General features: G+C 33.9%; 1 protein-coding gene across 1 annotated transcript; it reads left to right on the forward strand.

Moving 5' to 3' along the window:
* The first annotated feature begins 844 nt into the window (after positions 1-844).
* On the forward strand, positions 845-2,517 carry LOC149028312 (1-aminocyclopropane-1-carboxylate oxidase homolog 11-like). Its single transcript, XM_089135812.1, has 3 exons — positions 845-1,410; positions 1,544-1,865; positions 1,968-2,517. Exons 1-3 carry the CDS (start codon positions 860-862, stop codon positions 2,217-2,219), a joined length of 1,125 nt encoding a protein of 374 aa, XP_088991938.1. The 5' UTR covers positions 845-859; the 3' UTR covers positions 2,220-2,517.
* The last annotated feature ends 15,923 nt before the right edge of the window (positions 2,518-18,440 follow it).

Genomic DNA, 18,440 nt, shown 5'->3' on the forward strand with positions numbered 1-18,440 from the left:
CGGGCTCCATAACCCTCAGCCAATTATAGCCCATTAAGGTTCAGTTCGGGCTATAACGGGCCTATGCGGTTCAGTTTTAACGGTTCGGGCTATAAATTGACACCCCTAGGTTTATGACAATGGTTTCTGTAGGGTGAAAGAAGAAGATATATATCCCTTCACTCATTTGTGTGATTGATAACAATTCCATTTCTAAATGAGTTAGGGGGTGTTTCAGTTCTTTTAGATTTGACATTTGAATGAGTTTTTTTTTTTTTCACAAAAGAGAAGGGAATCCAGATAGATTCATATCCTCGACAATTCCCGCCCCTGTAATTCCTTATAATTCTTATCGACGACTGTGACATGTGAGAGTCAATTATCCAAATTTTTACAGTTAAAACCTAACTAATTATTGAATTTAATAAATCAAAGCTTCCTTTCTCTAAAAATAATAATAATAATAATAATAATAAATTTCTAAAATATCTTTCAATTTTGTCTCTTCGTTTTTAGAAGCTTAATTTTAAAAATTTATTAAATTAAATTTTTAGTTGGGTATTAATTGTGAATACTTAACTACCACGTTGCAATCTTAGATGAGAATTACATAAGATCATAATAAGTGGGAATTGTAAATGATGTGAACCTGGATAGATACAGAGAACCGATGCCTAAGCTTTTCCCGAAAACGACATGGTTGGCATGGTCCATCGATCCAATAAAAAAAAAAGCTGGAAATGAAGTTGACATTTTATATTTTTTTAAAATTTTGGTAGCCATCAGGAATTCAAGCACGTTGATATTGAGCAAATATATAAAGTGATGATGGGACTTGGGAGAATGGGAGGAGCAAGAGGGAAGGAGTTAGAAAGAAAATATGGTGGATGTTTCAGACGCCAGCGAATTTTCATGGTGGAGTAGTTATGAGCGAGAAAAAGAGTTGAAAGAATTCGATGAAACAAAGGCCGGAGTGAAAGGACTTGTAGATGCAGGAGTGGTGAAGGTACCTCGTATCTTCTACAACTCTCCCGATGTCCAGAATCAGTCGTCTCACGCTCATACCCAACTGAGTTTTCCAGTCATAGACCTGCAAGATTGCTTTACTGACGACGATAAAGCCTTCACTCGAAGAAACCAAGTGATCGACCAAATCCGGGAGGCTTCAGAGACATGGGGTTTCTTTCAGGTGGTGAATCATGGGGTCCCTGTCAACGTGTTGGAGGAAATGCTTCAAGGTATTCGCATGTTCTTCGAACAAGAACTCGAGGTCAAGAAACAATTCTATTCTCGTGATGCACCCAAGAGAGAGGTTTTATACAACAGCAATTTCTCTCTCTACAGCTCTGCCCCTGCCAACTGGAGAGACTCTTTGTACTGCCTCATGTCTCCTCCTCCTTTCAACCCTGATGAATTGCCTCCAATTTGCAGGTATATATATCTATATATCTATCTGATCTGGATGCATTAATTAGTGATTCTGGTTTGTTCTCTATCTTCATTTCTGAGTCGTGAAGACTAGAGGATAGAATGAAAATACTAACTGGTTTGATTCATCTGGTAGAGATAAAATCATGGAATACAACAAGCATGTGATTAGGATGGGAGATATTTTGTTTGGGTTACTGTCGGAGGCGTTAGGACTAAGGCCGCACCACTTGAGCGGCGTGGGTTGCGCTGCTGGGCATTCCCTGGTGTGTCACTACTACCCTGCATGCCCCGAGCCAGAACTGACCATCGGCACTGGCAAGCATGCCGACAATGGTTTCCTTACTGTCCTCCTCCAAGACCAGATTGGTGGTCTCCAAGTTCTTCACCAGGATCAGTGGGTAGATGTTCCCCCAAACCCTGGAGCTCTTATTGTCAACATTGGAGATCTTCTCCAGGTAAGTTCTACCATCTTCCTCTTCCCTTATCTCTTATTAATTAGTAAAATCCACTGCAAAAATGGTTGCTAATATTGATTCGTTGAACTGTGATTTTGGCAGCTTATATCCAATGGTAGGCTCAAAAGCGTTCAACATCGAGTGCTGGCCAATAAAGTGGGCCCAAGAATATCAGTGGCATGCTTCTTTAGCACTGGCATTACACAGTCTACAAAGATCTGCGAACCAATGCAGGAGTTATTGTCAGAGCAAAATCCTCCAATCTATAGGAAAACTACTATCAAGGAATTTACATCATTTGCCCTTGCAAAGGGAATCAATGGGGTCTCCGCATTGGAACATTTCAAGATCTGAACCTCAACTAGTCAACTTCGCATGGGACATACTGTGTTTAATCTTTCTGTGTTTATCTTGTATACTTTTGACTAGGTTCCTGGCCCAAAATGTTTGTTTTGTTTGATACGTTAATTTTCTATCTTCTGATTTGTTGCGTGTCGTGAGCCTTATATATGTAATTGATAAATAAACGTGCACCTGGGCACAAGTGTTCGTTTGCTTTGAATTTTATGTATGGGTAGGGTCTAAGGCACCATGTATCCGTTTTGGATAATTATTTTGAAAAAAGTATACGTTAATTGATCAAGTATATTCAATATGCACCGTAGATTTGTTGAAATGAATACCATTATAAAAATGAAAGGGATGAAATCTGTGATCTCAATAAACATGTGAGAAAACATATTTGACATTGAATCCATTAGTTATTCAGAGTGTACAAACAATGCTCTACATACGTGTGCAACAAGACTTTGCTATGATTTTTCTTTGGTACAAAAAAGTAAAAATCATGTGAAAGAGAGACTACCTCTAGAAGATAGACAGTGGTTAGAGGTCATTGTCTCTTATTATATATCTAGTGAGTAATGAGCATATGGAAGAAGAAAACTAAACTTTACCTTCCAAGTATATTACTTTATGTTAAACGAGTCATCATCCCTCTCTTCAATTCACCAAGAAAAAAAGATTAATCGTTTAGTTGGTTAATACAAAACTCAGTTCTCAAAAGTGGGGAAAAAAATTCTAAATACCTCATATATTTTGAAAAACTAAAAATATGTAATAATTAACCTTAGGATAAAGTTTAATTATATTTAAATTCATTTTTTCGGTACAAAGACGGGACTAAACAACCCAAATGAACAAACAGAAAATTTAACTTAAACAAGACTCTCTATCCACCATGAGAATCCATTCTAATCCAGCTGGTGGATCTGGAAAAAAAGCCCATGGGTCTAAGGGACAAAGTTGCATCCTAGACATCCAATCAGCAGCTTTATTTGCTTCTCTACCAAGATGAACAAACATCAGCCTTCCATTAATGCCTAAAAGGATTTTTATTTCCTCAATGAGGCGAACAATACTCCCTTGTGCATGCCTACAAGGATCGAGGAGAAGATATACATCCCCTCAGTCTTTTATATGATTGATAACAATAGCATATAGAAGTATTTAGTCAAATTATCCTTACAAAACAAGTTGGGGGCATTTTATTTCTTTTAAATTTGAAATTTAAATAATAGTGGTTGGAAATGATGTTTGATGGTTTAGGATTTTTTTTTCTCTGGTCAAAAGATGGATCATTAGCTTTTTAGACTAAGAGAATCCAGCATTTTTCTTTGTTTTTTTTGGTTTTTTTGTGAGAAGGGGGTCCACACAGAGGACCCATGCCTAAGCATTTCCCAAAAACAACATGGTTGGCATGGTCCAATGATCCAATGCAAAACTAGGAATGAGGTTGACTTTCTATATACTTTTTTAAAGAAAATATTCGGAACCATCAGGAATTCAAGCACGTGGATATTCAGCAAGATATACATTGGAACATTTCAAGATATACTGATTGTTTAATCTTTTTGTGTTTATATTGTATACTTTCGAGTATGTCCCTCTGGCCCAAGAGGTTTGTTTGGTTTGATACGATGTAGATTTTTTGCGGTATTACTTGTAACATAAAAATAATCGTGAGCACACGGTATTGTATAGCTAACAGGTTGATCTCAAGGAGATGTACCATTTTAGAATTAAACATCTTAATGGTAATGCGAGAGTATAATGATTCTATAACTAATTAATTAAACTAAATGAGCAGTTCTAACACATACATCTAATGCGATCGAATTGAGACAAAAGTTAAAACAAACATAACCTAACCATTCATTATCTAATAAAAAAATACATAAATAAAAAGACAGAAATAAAAAAATATACGAATAATAAATAAATAAACAAATAAAAAGGAAGTGGTCCTAGTATCAGCTCTAGATCGAGGGAATGGGAGTATAACTAGGTTAACTTTGACCGTGGACCCTTTGTCGTAACTTACAGTCCACTAATCTAATCGGAGGAATAGATATTAAAGAGAGAAAAAAAAAAAAATATATATATATATATATATATATATATATATATATATATATATATATATAGAAACTAAATAACAAAGCAATAAAAAGAAAAGAGAAACTTTAACCAAATAACTATAAGCATCTTTAATCAAGGACCCAAGGGGAAAGGAAAATAATAAAAATGCTGAAAAATAAATCATAAATTAAGAATATGGAGGGGTAGACAGAAACTAGATTGTATGAAGGAGAGAAGACTATTGAAGAAAGCTACTTAATTGCATTTTTGAATCTTGAATGACAAAAATAATCTTTGAACAATTGATTTGAATTTCAACCAACCCTAACAATTAGATCTAGATGATCCAAATCTATAATTGCTAGACCTAGAGAAAAACGAATCCACTTGAAAATTGAAACTCAAAACTTGAAATTTGAACTTGAAATCGAACTTAAAATTGAAATTGCATTGATCAAAAGAAAAGAAATATTCTACATAAAATAAGCTAAACAATTTCAGTATTCCTTACATTACATAGAAAAATTGAACCTAAACATTAAATGTAGAAACTAGAATCCCACAAAGCAATCAAAGAACTACAAAAAATTTAAATAAACTAAAAAGAAAGAAAGTGTAAAATTTAAATAAACTAAAGTGTCAAACCTAAGTCTAAGAAGGGATGTTGTATTTATAGGAGATGGTGAATGATTTACAAATAAGAAAATAAATAATAACATTAATAACACTAATAATAATAAATAAATAAAATTAAAAAAAAACCTAATTTTATTGAAAAATCAAAGGAATAAAGAGAGATGTATCAAGAGAGAGAGAGAGAATAAAATAAAAATAAATATATTCTTTGAGTTAGACGTTGGAGAGTAAAGAGGAGAAGAAAGGAAAGAAAAAATATATATTTTTAGAAAAGTAATGTGGCTAAATTAATGAAGGAAAAAAAATAGTAAATTAAACGAAATAGAAAATGGGAGAAAAAATAATTAAGGAAAAGAAATAAAATTTAAAATAAAATAAAATCTTCTAGAAAATCTATAGAAAAAATATAAAATTTTAATCTTTGATTACTTGTGGGCCCTATGTATTTTTTAATTACAATAAAGTAAAGTAAAATAAAAATCCTAACTAATCTCAACAGTAGATAAAAATTGGTTTCTTTATTTCTAAAATATTTCGGAGTTGGCCCATAATTGCATCTGTAGTCCATCATACTCCAAATCAGGTCATTTTCGCATTTGATAATTTGAACAAACTTCTTGACGTGTAAAATTGCATGTTTTATACCCAAAATTCCAATTATTTGTTCAAATCCTGAAAAATGTTAAAATTTGCAAAAACAACATAAAACTTGTGGTGTTTGTTTGCTTTGAATTCTTTTAGTAATCTCATCTTATTTTCTCTCTTAAGCTGCATGCTACTTTAAAATAATCCAACAAAAAATCATGGATTCTATTGATTGCTATTAGGGATATTTCTGGAAAACCAATTAAAACCCTAGTCGTCACTCCATCTCAAGCTTATGCGGTTAGGGTTGCTACCAAGAGTTTCACAGTTGTTAAGAGTCTCACAGCTGATCAAACACCAGCTATTACATCCAAGAAGAACTCTACAATTGGTACTCATAAAGACTCTAATCAACCCAAAAAAGAGTTTGATACAGATTGGTAGAAAATCCTGGTCAATATTTTATATAATCTAAAATACTTATCTATCGTCATGTAAATCCAAACACTGTAACTCAGAGTCCTAGAACACTGATGAACAAAGACTCTATTTCTATATAAAATCATGTATACAACTCTTTGTAATTTTCAGTAAATACAATATGTAAGAGTCTCGTTCTCTCTCTCACATTTCTCTCTCACTTTCTCCTTCAACGTCTCTCTCTTTATCTGTTTCTCTCTCCAACTATCATTATCTAATAATTGAAAAAAAAATCTAATTTATTGAAAACCCATATTTGATTCTCTTCCCTCTCTAATTTTTAAAAGACAATCTTACAAAAGTTTTCTAACTCTATATATTTATTATTTTTATTGGTTATTAAATGATTATTATATTTTGACAAAAATAATTTTCAACATTAATCTTTAAAAGAATAAATAGAAGATAAAAATGACATAAAAAAGATTCTTAAGACTATTTTCTTAAGTACAATTAAAAAGCAAAAATCATGTGAAAGAGAGACCACCTGTAGAAGATTGATAGTGGTTAGAGACTATTGTCTCTTATTATTTAAATTAATATATAATAATTAAATTTCTTTTATTATGATTTTTTATTTTTTTTTAAATAATTGAAAGTCAAAGCATGTAAATATATATCTAGTGAGTTTTGAGGCACATGAAGGAAGACATAAAAAAACTTGTCGTTCTTTTAGATTTTATTTTCTCAGTAAATTACTTTATATCAAATGTGTTCATCTCTTTCTCCAATTCTTCAAAAAAAGAAATTAATCGTTTAAGTTGACAGATAAAACTTAGTGTATATATATAAAGAAATTAATCTTTTAAGTTGACAGATAAAACTTAGTATATATAGATATCCAAAGATCTCAAACATTTTGAAAAGATAAAAATATTTAATAATTAACATCTGCCTCCCTTTGGTAAAGTTTAATTATATTTTCATCTATTATTAAAATAATTTTACAAAATTCAACTTCATCAATCAATTTTCACTAGTGTCCGTTTCTTCTTTCTTTTTTCTACACAGAGGACCCGTGCCTAAGCATTTCACAAAAACAATATGGTTGGCATGCTCCAATGTTCCAATCCAAAGGTGGGAATGAGGTTGACACATTTCATATACTTTTATAAAGAAAATATTCGTAACCATCAAGAATTCAAGCACGTGGATATTCAGCAAATAAGGACGGGAGAGTGGGAGGAACAAGAGGATAGGAGTTGAGACTTTAGAGAAAATATGGTGGATGTCTCAGACGCCAGCGAATTTTCAGAGTTAAGACGTATGAGCGAGAAAAAGGGTTGAAAATATTCGATAAAACAAAAGCCGGAGTGAAAGGACTTGTAGATAGATGATGACTGGTGTAATCTTTGTCAGAGAAAAAAGGACATGTGTTTCATGATTGTAAACTGGCGAGAAGAATTTGGTACCAAGTGGTAGCTTCATGCAACCAAACGTGTTTTTTGGTTGTGATCGGTATGAATGGCTCAATATGAATTTGGGTGGACATGCAATGAAATGGTCCACTTATTGGGCAGAAAAATTTAGATGTACTGTATATTTTTTATGGAGTTGGAGGAATATTAGGCGTGCTAAAGATGATTTTTCATCTTTTCCTTAATTGCTTCTCATTTGATTTTTTTTTAAATGAAAAATCATCCTTAGCACGGCGCTTAATAAAGAATAAAGTAGTTCATGATGAAGCTGATATCAGACCCAAAAATGGGAATGCTGTTCTACAGGATTATTATGTGATGGTAAAGAAAGCTTGGGAGTCAAGTAGAATAGTTGCTCTCCACCCATGGTAGGAAAAAATGTGACGGGGTTGGATGTGTCCTCATAGATGATAGTTCAAATGCAATACTGATGCGTTGGTGAGCACTCGGGATAATATAACTCAGTTAGGGTTATTATTCGTGATCAAGATGGCAAATTTTGGGCTGGTTTTGCTAAAAAAGAGAGAATGTGTGAAGTTTTGAAAGCTGAATTGCTAGGGATTAAAGAAAGACTAAGATTTGCTCTTGACATGGGAGCATGACTAGTTCAAATGGAAACGGATTCGTAGAAGGCAATTATTATGCTCGAATCTCAAACACTAGATATAGGGAAATATCAATCCTTATTAATTTCTATTCAGCAACTAGCTAGTGGCTTCAAGGTGCCATGTTAGATTTTCCTTCGAAGGAAAAACAGATAATGGAGCAACATATTGAGCCTCAAGAATGAGGCTTGCAACAGGCGTTGCCGTGGTTATATACTCTCCAAGACCCACCACCCCTAAACTTGGAGGCAATTTTAAAGCAGAGGCGAGCGAAGGGCCGGCCGTTTAGACCAAAAAAAAAAAAAAAAAAGGACTTGTAGATGTAGGGGTGCTGAAGGTACCCCGTATTTTCTTCAACTCTCCCGATGTCCAGAATCAATCGTCTTAAGTTCATACCCAACTGAATTTTCTAGTTATAGACCTGCAAGATTGCTTCACTGACGACGATAGAGCCTCCACTCGAAGAAGCCAATTGATCGACCAAATCTGGGAGGCTTCAGAGACAGCAGGGTTTCTTCCAGGTGGTGTGAATCACGGGGTCCCTGCAGTCAACGTGTTCGAGGAAATGCTGCAAGGCATTCGTAGGTTCTTCGAACAAGACATCGAAGTCGAGAAACAATTCTATTCTCGTGAAGCACCCAACAGAAGGCTTTTACACAACAGCAATTTCTCTCTCTACAGCCCTGCCCCTGCCAACTGGGGGGAATTCCTTGTACTGCTTCATGTCAAATTTGACATCGAGTTTGTGAGTTATCCAGAACGTACAAGCTGCGTGCCACTATAAAATAATACAACAAAAAAAATCTTGGACTTTATTAATTGCAAAAATTTAATTTATTGAAATCCTGTTGGTGGGGAAAATGTAATCATAGCTCCATGATCAGCTCTTGATCCGAGTCTTTGTTCTTGAAATCAAAACAAAGTGAAAATGGGCCGCCTTTGAGGACGGAAAATCACCTCCGATGATCGAGTTAGTCTAAGCCAACGAATCATAAACTCCATTGAGGAGTGAAGACCCCAAAAGATGATGAGGATCCCACCACTCATGGCCCATTAGAATAATCAAATATAGATAAATAAATAATTAATAATAATTAATAAAAAAAAAAAACAACAACAACACGAACAACCCGAAACAACACAAACCAAAACTTGTAGGAGCAAACCAATGATAGTTACCACAACAAGACACTATTCACGATAAAATCAAATAACAAAAATTGTAAAAAACAAATATATAAAATAAAAAAAATAGAAACGAAAAAAAGAGAAAGAAAGAAATAAAAGGGAAAAATAAAAGAAAGAGAAAAGAGAGAGAAAGAAAACGGATGAGGAGTTAATTAATTAGGAATAAATTTAATACCTAAAAGATTTTTTCAAAATTTCCTAACCCACGAAAAAGATAAGAGAATAAATAGAGAAAACAGAAAGAAAAGAAAGGGGAGAATAAATAGGGATTGAGGAACAGTAATTTGGAATACATATATCCATATATTACCCAAAATGGTTCTCAATATTGGGGGCAAATAGACATTCACATGAAAAAAAAAAAAAAAAAAAAAAAAAAAAACTAAGGAATTATACAAATTTAAAAATTGGGGGGGGCATGGCCCCCCGGCCATGGTCCGCCCCTGAGGATCATGCTCTTGAAGGGTTCGAAAGCTAAAGAGTGGTGGCTGGAATGGTTAGAGTTGGGGGTTCAAGCATGGTGATGGGTTTATATATTTGATTCATACATCCAAAGACATCATGCTTCTCAGCCTTTGGATGGTCATGTCATGAGATGGAGGGTTGAGACGGCTTCTGCAACTTGAGGACTCAAGGCGCAAATAGGTGAGTCGCCTTAGTAGTCAGGGGGTTCCATCGGAGGGGAACACACCTGTCACGCCTTTCTGTCAATGTAACTGAGGCCAACAAAAAGGGTGTCAGATCCACTGTGAGGGCTCAAGGAGATCCTTGAGTGCACAAAGATCCTGAAGTCTACAACAGTGGCACTGAGCTCATTTAATATGGTCTTGCCACGTAGGACCTTCTTCCCAAATCACATATTGGTGACTAATATAGACTTTTAATTACTTCTCGATCTGTGGGTCTTTGGTGAGACATCAACCAGAGAAAAGCCCAGGCCCAACGTGTTGCTAAGGGTTGGCCCCAAATCTTAGTTCTTTGGACCATACAAAAATGTCGATAACAAACCCTTATTTGATTCTCTCTTCTCTCTTTATTTTTTAAGAGGCAACCTTATAATTACCAATGATTTATGATTCTATGTTTTATTATTTTTATTTGGTTATTAAATGATTATTGTATTTTGACAAAAATGATTTTCACCATTGATTTTTTTTTTTTAAAAAAAAATTTTAAAATGACACAAAAAAGATTCTTAGGGCTTGCTTGGTTATATGAGTCTGGAGATTTCAAATATTTAGAAATTTCAAATTTATGGAGTCATAATTCATTAAATTAACTATTTGGTTAATCTGAATTTGTGGAAATTTCATTATGAAAAATTGTTTAGTCGACGTGATTTTTGTGAATGCACAAATGTTTAGTCTGGATTTCACCCCATTTTTTAGTGTAAAAGATAACTTTTTAATGAATCTATGAATTTCACAACCAAACGAATATAAATCTCGTATTCATGAATCTAGATATTTGAAATCTCTTGATTCATATAACCAAACAGGCCCTAAGGCTTTGCTTGATTTTTCTTTAGTACAAATAATAAAAAGCAAAAGTTCATGTCAAAGTGAGGTCACCTCTAGAAGATGGATAGACAGTAGTAAGAAGTCATTGTCTCTTATTATTTAAATTAACATATAATGAGTATTTTTCTTTTGTTTATCGTTTTTTATTTTTTTTTCAGTCATGGGAAGTCAAAGCACGTGAATTTTTAGGCACATGGCCGAAGAAAATCAAACATTTCCCTTGAATTTTATCTCCAAGTAAATTATTTTATGTAAAACGTGTTATCATCCCTCTCTCCCGTTTATCAAGAAAAAATTAATCATTTAAGTTAGCTAGAATAAAACTCAATTCTGAATAGAAATTAAAAAAATAAATAAAAAAAATTCACCCCTCTTCAACAATCCACAGATCTCATACATTTTGAAAAAGTAAAAATATCTAATAATTAACATGTGCCTCCTTCAAAGTAGAGTTTAATTATATTTTCAATTATTACCAAAAAAAAATCAATTTCATCAATTAATTTTCTCTACTTATATGTATCTCTTTTATTTTTCAAAATAATTAATTATTAAACCTACTCCCATTACTTCATGGTATACGTAATAGTTTTCTTCCTCGTATGTATAACAAGTTTCCTTATACCTTTTTCATCCCCCATATATAAAAATTCTCCCTTTAGCTGAAAAAAAAAAAAATTCATTGTCTCAAATTATCATCATCAAGCTAAGGTTCAAATATGAAATCTCATTAATTTTAATGTATGTGTATAAGAAGCTTACCACCAATGTGCTATAAGCATTTTCAATAATTTAATATATATATATATATATTAACTAATATATTATTATACTAAAATAGATCACCTAGTTTCACTGTTTATGTTGTACTAAAGTCAAAATGAAAAGGCCTTAAATGTTGCACGAGCTCTACATCGTGAGTCTAGATCCTCTCCACCCAACCTGCCTCATACAACTATACAAACACACTCACATGAGTAAGAGAGCTACACTCACATGGGTTACTTGTGTCAGAGCATGACAGCATGGGTCCCACACTCATGATGTGTCTGGCTGTATGTGCAGGTTGTGTGGAGAGACCTAGATCATCTACTCGAGTTCGAATGATTTATAAAGGATCTTCAATAAGAGATACACCAGATGTGAAGACTGGGGAAGGAAGATTTTTTTTTTTGGGGGGGTGAGAAAAGGGGAAGGATGATTTAGCAACTTAACAAATGTGGCCTCGAACCCCTCCCACCCACCCACCCAAACATACAGAAAGAAAAGAGGGCTTATTGTTGCCTTAGGACTCAGTTTGATAACTGACTACATGTTTATGTTTTAAAAAACACTAAAAGTAGTATTTAATGTTTTTTGAAGTAGAAACACTTCTATAAACATTTGATAGAACTTGCTTTTAGGAGTACAAAAAGTATTAGCAGATGGTTGATTTATTGTAATAACCAGAGATAGAAAAGACAGAATAATGACCTTTTTCATAAAGGCAAGTGCTAGAGTTTTCGTCAGAGAGAAAATATTAAGAAGAACTTTGGTCATTAAAGATAAAAACGATGAAGTATTTAATCCTAGTATGAAACTATTTGTACATGATACTTATAAAACATCAAATTTCATGAATACTAGCTATTTTACGATTAGGTCTGCTTATTTTGTGGAGTTAACCAACTAATTGGGCTTATATTCTTGAGGCACCGCTTCTGCCTCTATGACTTTTTGGAATTCAATTTGGAAAGTAAAGACGTTGCCTAAGATTAAGATGTTTATTTGGAAAGTAGGACATAATGCTCTTCCTACAAATTTAAATTTGTTTCAAAGAAGTGGTTGCTATACTCCGTTATGTCTTTATTGCAAATGTGCCCATGAATCAATTATTTATATTTTCTTTCATTGTTCTTTTCAAAACTTTGTTGGAAAGTCTCTCCACTTCGGTTGGATACCGATCTTTTCCATGGCCATCACATTGAGAATTGGTGAAATTTTATTAAATCCTTTTTTCGGACTACTGGTAATTTAGATTGGGTGCATACTATTTGGAGTGTAGTAACTTGGTTAATTTGGAAAGCAAGGAATGTTTATGTGTTTGAAGGGATCGAGCCTAGCTTAAATACTTTTCTTTGGTGCTTCAATGGTTTATTGTAGGATATTAATGGTCTTTATTTTGAAGTTGCTTCTACTTTAGCCACATCTGGAATGTTTGGTTCTAATATGTTGATTGCTTCATTAGAAATTGATGATACCTATTTTTTTCATGTTTTCTCAGATGGGTCATGGGATCCAACAACTTCTCGTAGTGGTCGTGGAGGGGTTATCAAGACATCCTCTAGGTCTTTTATCGTTGCTCGCATGAAAGCAGGATGGGCTCTATCTGCATCACAGGCGGAGTTGGAAGCGATATATGACATCCTTCAAGTTGCTCTTATTATAAGATCTAAAGAAGATCAAGCTCTTCTTTGATTGTAAGGCAGTGATTTCCAGTTTACATGGTGATTCCACTACTTTGGATTGGCCTTGTTCTAACTTAATTCAGCTTATCAAGAACCTTTTGTTGGAGGTACGTTTGACCATTGTATTGTATTTCATATTTCTCGTACAGACAATGTTTCTGCCGATTTGTTAGGTAAAGAGGCCCGTTGTTGGGATATGTCTAAAGTTTGGTAGATGCAGCCACCACGTGGACTAGAAGATTTGTACAATGTATCTGTTGGGAGGATCTCCCCAGACTTGTTTCTTTGAATGAAGTTTAATGTGTTTGGCAAAAAAAAATTTTCATGAATACCTATTCTAAAATTGTTTCTCTATGACACAACTGGTACTCATCTTTTGCTTAAAAAATAGATGCAACAATTCAAACATGTTTATTGAAATAAAGATTTTTATATATTTTTATTTATGTTACAAAACTCACCCGGAATAAAATAGTTTATTGAACTATTTTCGACCAAATTTCTTTTCCTCAAAACAAAAATCAAACCGATCCTTAGTTGTAGACTTGTAGTGGATTTTTTTTTTCTACAACCTCGGTGGTTTTTTTTTTCCTATTTTCTCAAGATATTTTCTTAATATGATTTGTCAATCAAACCGTGAAAACGAGAAATGATGACAAGAGCACCTACTAGCTAGGGGTCGTTGTCTCTTATCTCTCTTATCATTTAAGTTAATATAAAATAAATATTTTATTATAATGGTCTATCCATTTTTGTTTTTTATTATTTTCAAAAAGTCGGGCATGAATACGTATCAAGCAGGCTTTTAGGCACATGGAGAAAGAAAAACATGAATGAATCACCCTCAGGCTCTTTTTGGTATCAATTCTCATTCTCTATTATGCCAATTTAAAATAAATAAGTACAAGAATTCATTTTTGGTCAAGAATGAAAAATGGTTTGGTGAATTTTATCGAAAATAAATTATGAAATGGAAAATAAGTTTAGTGTCAAGATAAAAAATTGTTAAAAATGATAATAAACAAGTGAGAAAAGAAGGAAAAAGTATGGTTGTTATAAAAGAATGTGTATTGACTATTTTACCCTCATCTTACTTATAGAACTTTAAGTAAACTTACACAAATGAAGATAATGAAATTCTCATCATAATCCATAATGGACAAAAAGTTCATTATGGAATTTGGAGGTTTTTCTATTATTTTAAATAAAAATAAAATTCAGAATAGATGCCAAACAATTTAAAATAATGAAAATTTCTCATAATTGACAATGATAATTGATACCAAAAGGAGCCTCAGTCTTCCCCTGCTCAATAAATTATTCCCAAACAAAAAAAATCACCACCCAGGCTCACCAATCCAGAGATTCCACCATATTAATTAATAAATATTTTTATGTAAAGTTTAATTTCATTTTCATTTATCAATTTTCATATTCCTCTATTGACTTTGAACTAGTCCATTACTTAGATCTACAAATTCTCATCCTCTCAAGTTGAAATGCTCATTATCTCCGGTGAATTTTGGCTAGTTCACCAAAGGATGATACATTTCTTTTATCAAAATCAATATTTCTAAAAGTCGTCGATCCAGTGTAGAAAATTCGGCAATTTTTCCGCGAACCGGCTGAAATTGCCGAAACTTTGTAGAACTTAAGATCTTTTGCAGCGGCTGCCACCGCCTCAGCCATTGTTGGCATTTATCGAGGTGGATTAGCAGACACTATTGGTGGTGGTGGTGTTGCTTTGTCTCTGTCGCTGTCGAGAGATAAATGAAGAAGAAGAGAAATTTGCCATCTTACTCTTGGGAGTTGGAGAATGTACTATATACCCTTGTGGTGATTTGTATTTTGCAACTAGAAAGGGGGGGGAAGCTGAAACAGAGAGGGAGAAGAGTGTGGAACTAGACTTGGGTGATCCTCAAAATCATGTGATATCGATTTCGACATGAACCGAAAAGCTTACCAGAATCTGGTAAAAAACTTTTTGTTGCTTCTCTTCTCTAATTGACATTTCAGAAAGATTCTTCTGACCATCCTTTGATCAGCCGGAAGAATACCTCACTAGAGTCTCTACCAAATAATATGGTACCGAACTTGTCTACATTTCGGAGCTCCTCAAAATCCCTAAAACCCGTCGGTTCCTTATTTTGTGATTGCCTTCTACTTGGTCGTCGGACTCAAAAACCCATTTAAGTCCATCAATTGTTGACGTGGATGAATAGGAAGTGACGTCAAATAGTCAGACTAGTGCTGGAATTTCGGCCGCCAAAATGTTGGCAAAATTCGCCCAGGTTCAAACTTCGCCGAAATGTCGGACCTTGGACTCAATTCAATAGAGTTAGTTATAATATTATAGGGATAATTACTATTGCCCCCCTGGACTTTGATTTTATTACTAATGTATCCCCTGTATTTTGCAAAATTACTAATCCAACCTTTAACTTGTCTATAATTACTAATGCCCCCCACCGTTAAGTTCCGTTAGTTTACCGATGATGTGGCATCTCCATATTTTTAAAATCCCAAAATACCCTTTACTTATCTCTTTACTTATTTACCCTTTGTCAAGTTACCAGAATACCCTTCATTAATTGTAGAGAAAAAATAATCATAATCTGTTTACTCTAAAAAAATCACCAAAATAAAGAAATAATAATTGAATAAAATTAAAATAGAAACCGAAGAGGAGGGAAGATAGAATTCAACTCAAATTTGGAACCGAATATCACCTACCGTTAATCCTTCTCCGGCAAGATTTTGTGGTTTCGCCAATGGTGGGTTAGTAAAGCGGTTAAAAGTCTAAACCCCCATGGGGAGGTGTACGTCGCTCCAATATTAAAAAGCACCAGCCCCCCCCAAAAAAAAAAAATTGTGGTTTCCTTCCCACGATGCTAGAGGAGAAGGTGGGAAACCAAATCGAATTGAATTTTGCTAATTCTTTAATTCAAAATAAATAAGTTTAGTGAAGGTGGAAAACCAATATTTTTTTAATTCAAAATAAATGAAGTTAGGATAAAATTGACATTTAATCCGGTTTTTATAAATGGGGTAGTATCGTCTTTTGATTTCTTAATTTTAATGAAGGACAAAGTGGACATTACATATTCAAACTTAACGGCTACTTAACACCGTTATAAGGAAGGGGGGCAACAGTAATTTTGTAAAGAACAGGGTTTTATTAGTAATAAAATCAAAGTACAGGGGGACAACAGGAATTATCCCAATATTATATTATTATACTACTATATAAAAGTAAAACTTCAATTCAATGATAGTATGTTTTTTCACTAGACTAGAATATCCTTTCCTAACTACAGACATCCCTTCCCAAAGTATACATACCCTTTCAAACATCTTAGATTCATGTTCATAATCCATCCCTCCATCCCTTCAAAGTACCCATTTTTAATAGTTACGACTTTTCAGCAAAAATCCCAAAAAGAAATACTTAATTGTACAAATTTAAAAGCCCTTACTTGTTCTCCAACGTCATATCTTTTAATAATTAATAATAATAACTACTTACTATTTATCCAAGAAAGTTAATACTATTTCTCAAAAGTTAGACTACTACAAATAAATGTTTTCATTCCAATAGCATGACATGAGAAATTCAAAAGAAGAATTTAAACCATTTAATTTACGGTCCATGTAATGAAATCAAATTCTCATAAATACCCTTACTTATTATTCTTATGAGGCATAATCCTTCAGAGTACTCCTCCTTTCAACCGATACATCTCACCTCCACTATAAAATCATCCTATTGTCCTATGGGAGGTAGTGGCTGATGATTGTATTAAGTGTTATGAAGCAAGTTTGTCTTTCCTTATTAAATGGGGATACAATTCACTCAACATACGTATGTTGACCATATATATCCTAAGCAATAATTGTATAACCCAAATTCAATCCAAGATTCAAGTGCACCCTAGAATTGGATCCAAATCCTAATCAAATGGGTTTCGGTTTGGTGACAGATCGAATTCGACGTTATAGTTTGGCTCCAAATTCATCCAAATCATGGTTATAATTGGCTTCATACACCTTATATACTATATGGTATGGTTAACATGTTGAAGCTTAATTTTAAATATCAACAACTATTGATTTTACCAACTAAAGGAAACCAACAACCACAACAACAACAAAATAAAAATAAAAATAAATTCCATTGAAGGGTTCCAATAAAAATAATAATTATTGGGTAGGATGAATGTGGGTTAAAATTACATGACAAATTAACTCATTTTCTAATTAACAAACAATAGAAGATAAACAAATGAATGGAAGTCATGGAACTATATAGAAGTAATATACTCAAACAAATGAATGGAAGTCTTTTTGTTCCCAGGTGTTTTCGGCCATCATCCAGAAAGCTGAAACAGAACACTTAACAAGAGGAATTAGCATCAAGAATCGGACCCAACCAATCTCACATCTTCTTTTTGCCGATGATTGCATCCTCTTTTCGGAAGCCAATCTGAACAAAATTTGCATGCTAAAGCAATGCTTAGAGTACTAATGTCAAGCTAGTGGTCGGGCTTTAAATCTCAAAAAGTCTAACTTGACTTTCAGCTCGAACACCCAAGGAAATTCAAAGCTTGGTTTTCTAGAGTATTGAAGGTGAAGTATGGCGAGGCCAGGGGAAATATTTGGGTCTTCCCAATCGGATTGTCAAAAAGGAGGTCTTTAAGGAGGTAACTCCGAAAACCCGCAAAGAATTAAAGGGTGGAAAAACTCTCTCATTTCCCTCCGAAGGCGGGTCACTTTGGTCAAATCAGTAGCAAGTGCTATATCCACTTATAGCGCTTCACATTTTTCTCCCCCGCGCTCATCATGATGAAGTGAGAAAAGCCATGGCTAATTGTATTTGGGGGCAAAAGGATGAAGAAAACAGAATTCATTGGGTATCATGGACTAGACTATGTAGATCTAAAGAGGATGGTGGCCTAGGTCTACGTGATCCTCAACTACACAATAGAGCTCTTCTTAGTAAGATGGCATGGAAACTTTGGGCTAACCCGGAATCACTATGGGCACAATTCATGAAAGACATATACTTTCCTAAATGTTCATTCATGGAAGCTAAACCAGAAATTGTCCTTCATGGGCTTGGAAGAGTATCCTTATCGGTCGTAATGTGTTACAAGATGGGTTAACCGCAACCGGGAAAGGAAACAAAGTTCCAACGGGGTGCCAACCGGATTCCTTCTTTACCGCAGTTTAGGATTTCAACGCCCAAGCCTACAAGGTGTGATATTAAATTTGTTGA

The sequence above is a fragment of the Hakea prostrata genome, chromosome 1 (assembly GCF_041222555.1).
Source record: "Hakea prostrata isolate BN-2017 chromosome 1, UWA_Hpros_2, whole genome shotgun sequence".
Classification (NCBI taxonomy): Eukaryota; Viridiplantae; Streptophyta; class Magnoliopsida; order Proteales; family Proteaceae; genus Hakea; species Hakea prostrata.

Excerpts from the sequence above, each read along its gene's own strand:
- LOC149028312 (XM_089135812.1), top strand. The coding sequence starts at position 860 with ATGGTGGATGTTTCAGACGCCAGCGAATTTTCATGGTGGAGTAGTTAT. Across the intron at positions 1,411-1,543 it reads GAATTGCCTCCAATTTGCAG|AGATAAAATCATGGAATACA; the intron begins GTATATATATCT and ends TTCATCTGGTAG. Across the intron at positions 1,866-1,967 it reads ACATTGGAGATCTTCTCCAG|CTTATATCCAATGGTAGGCT; the intron begins GTAAGTTCTACC and ends TGATTTTGGCAG.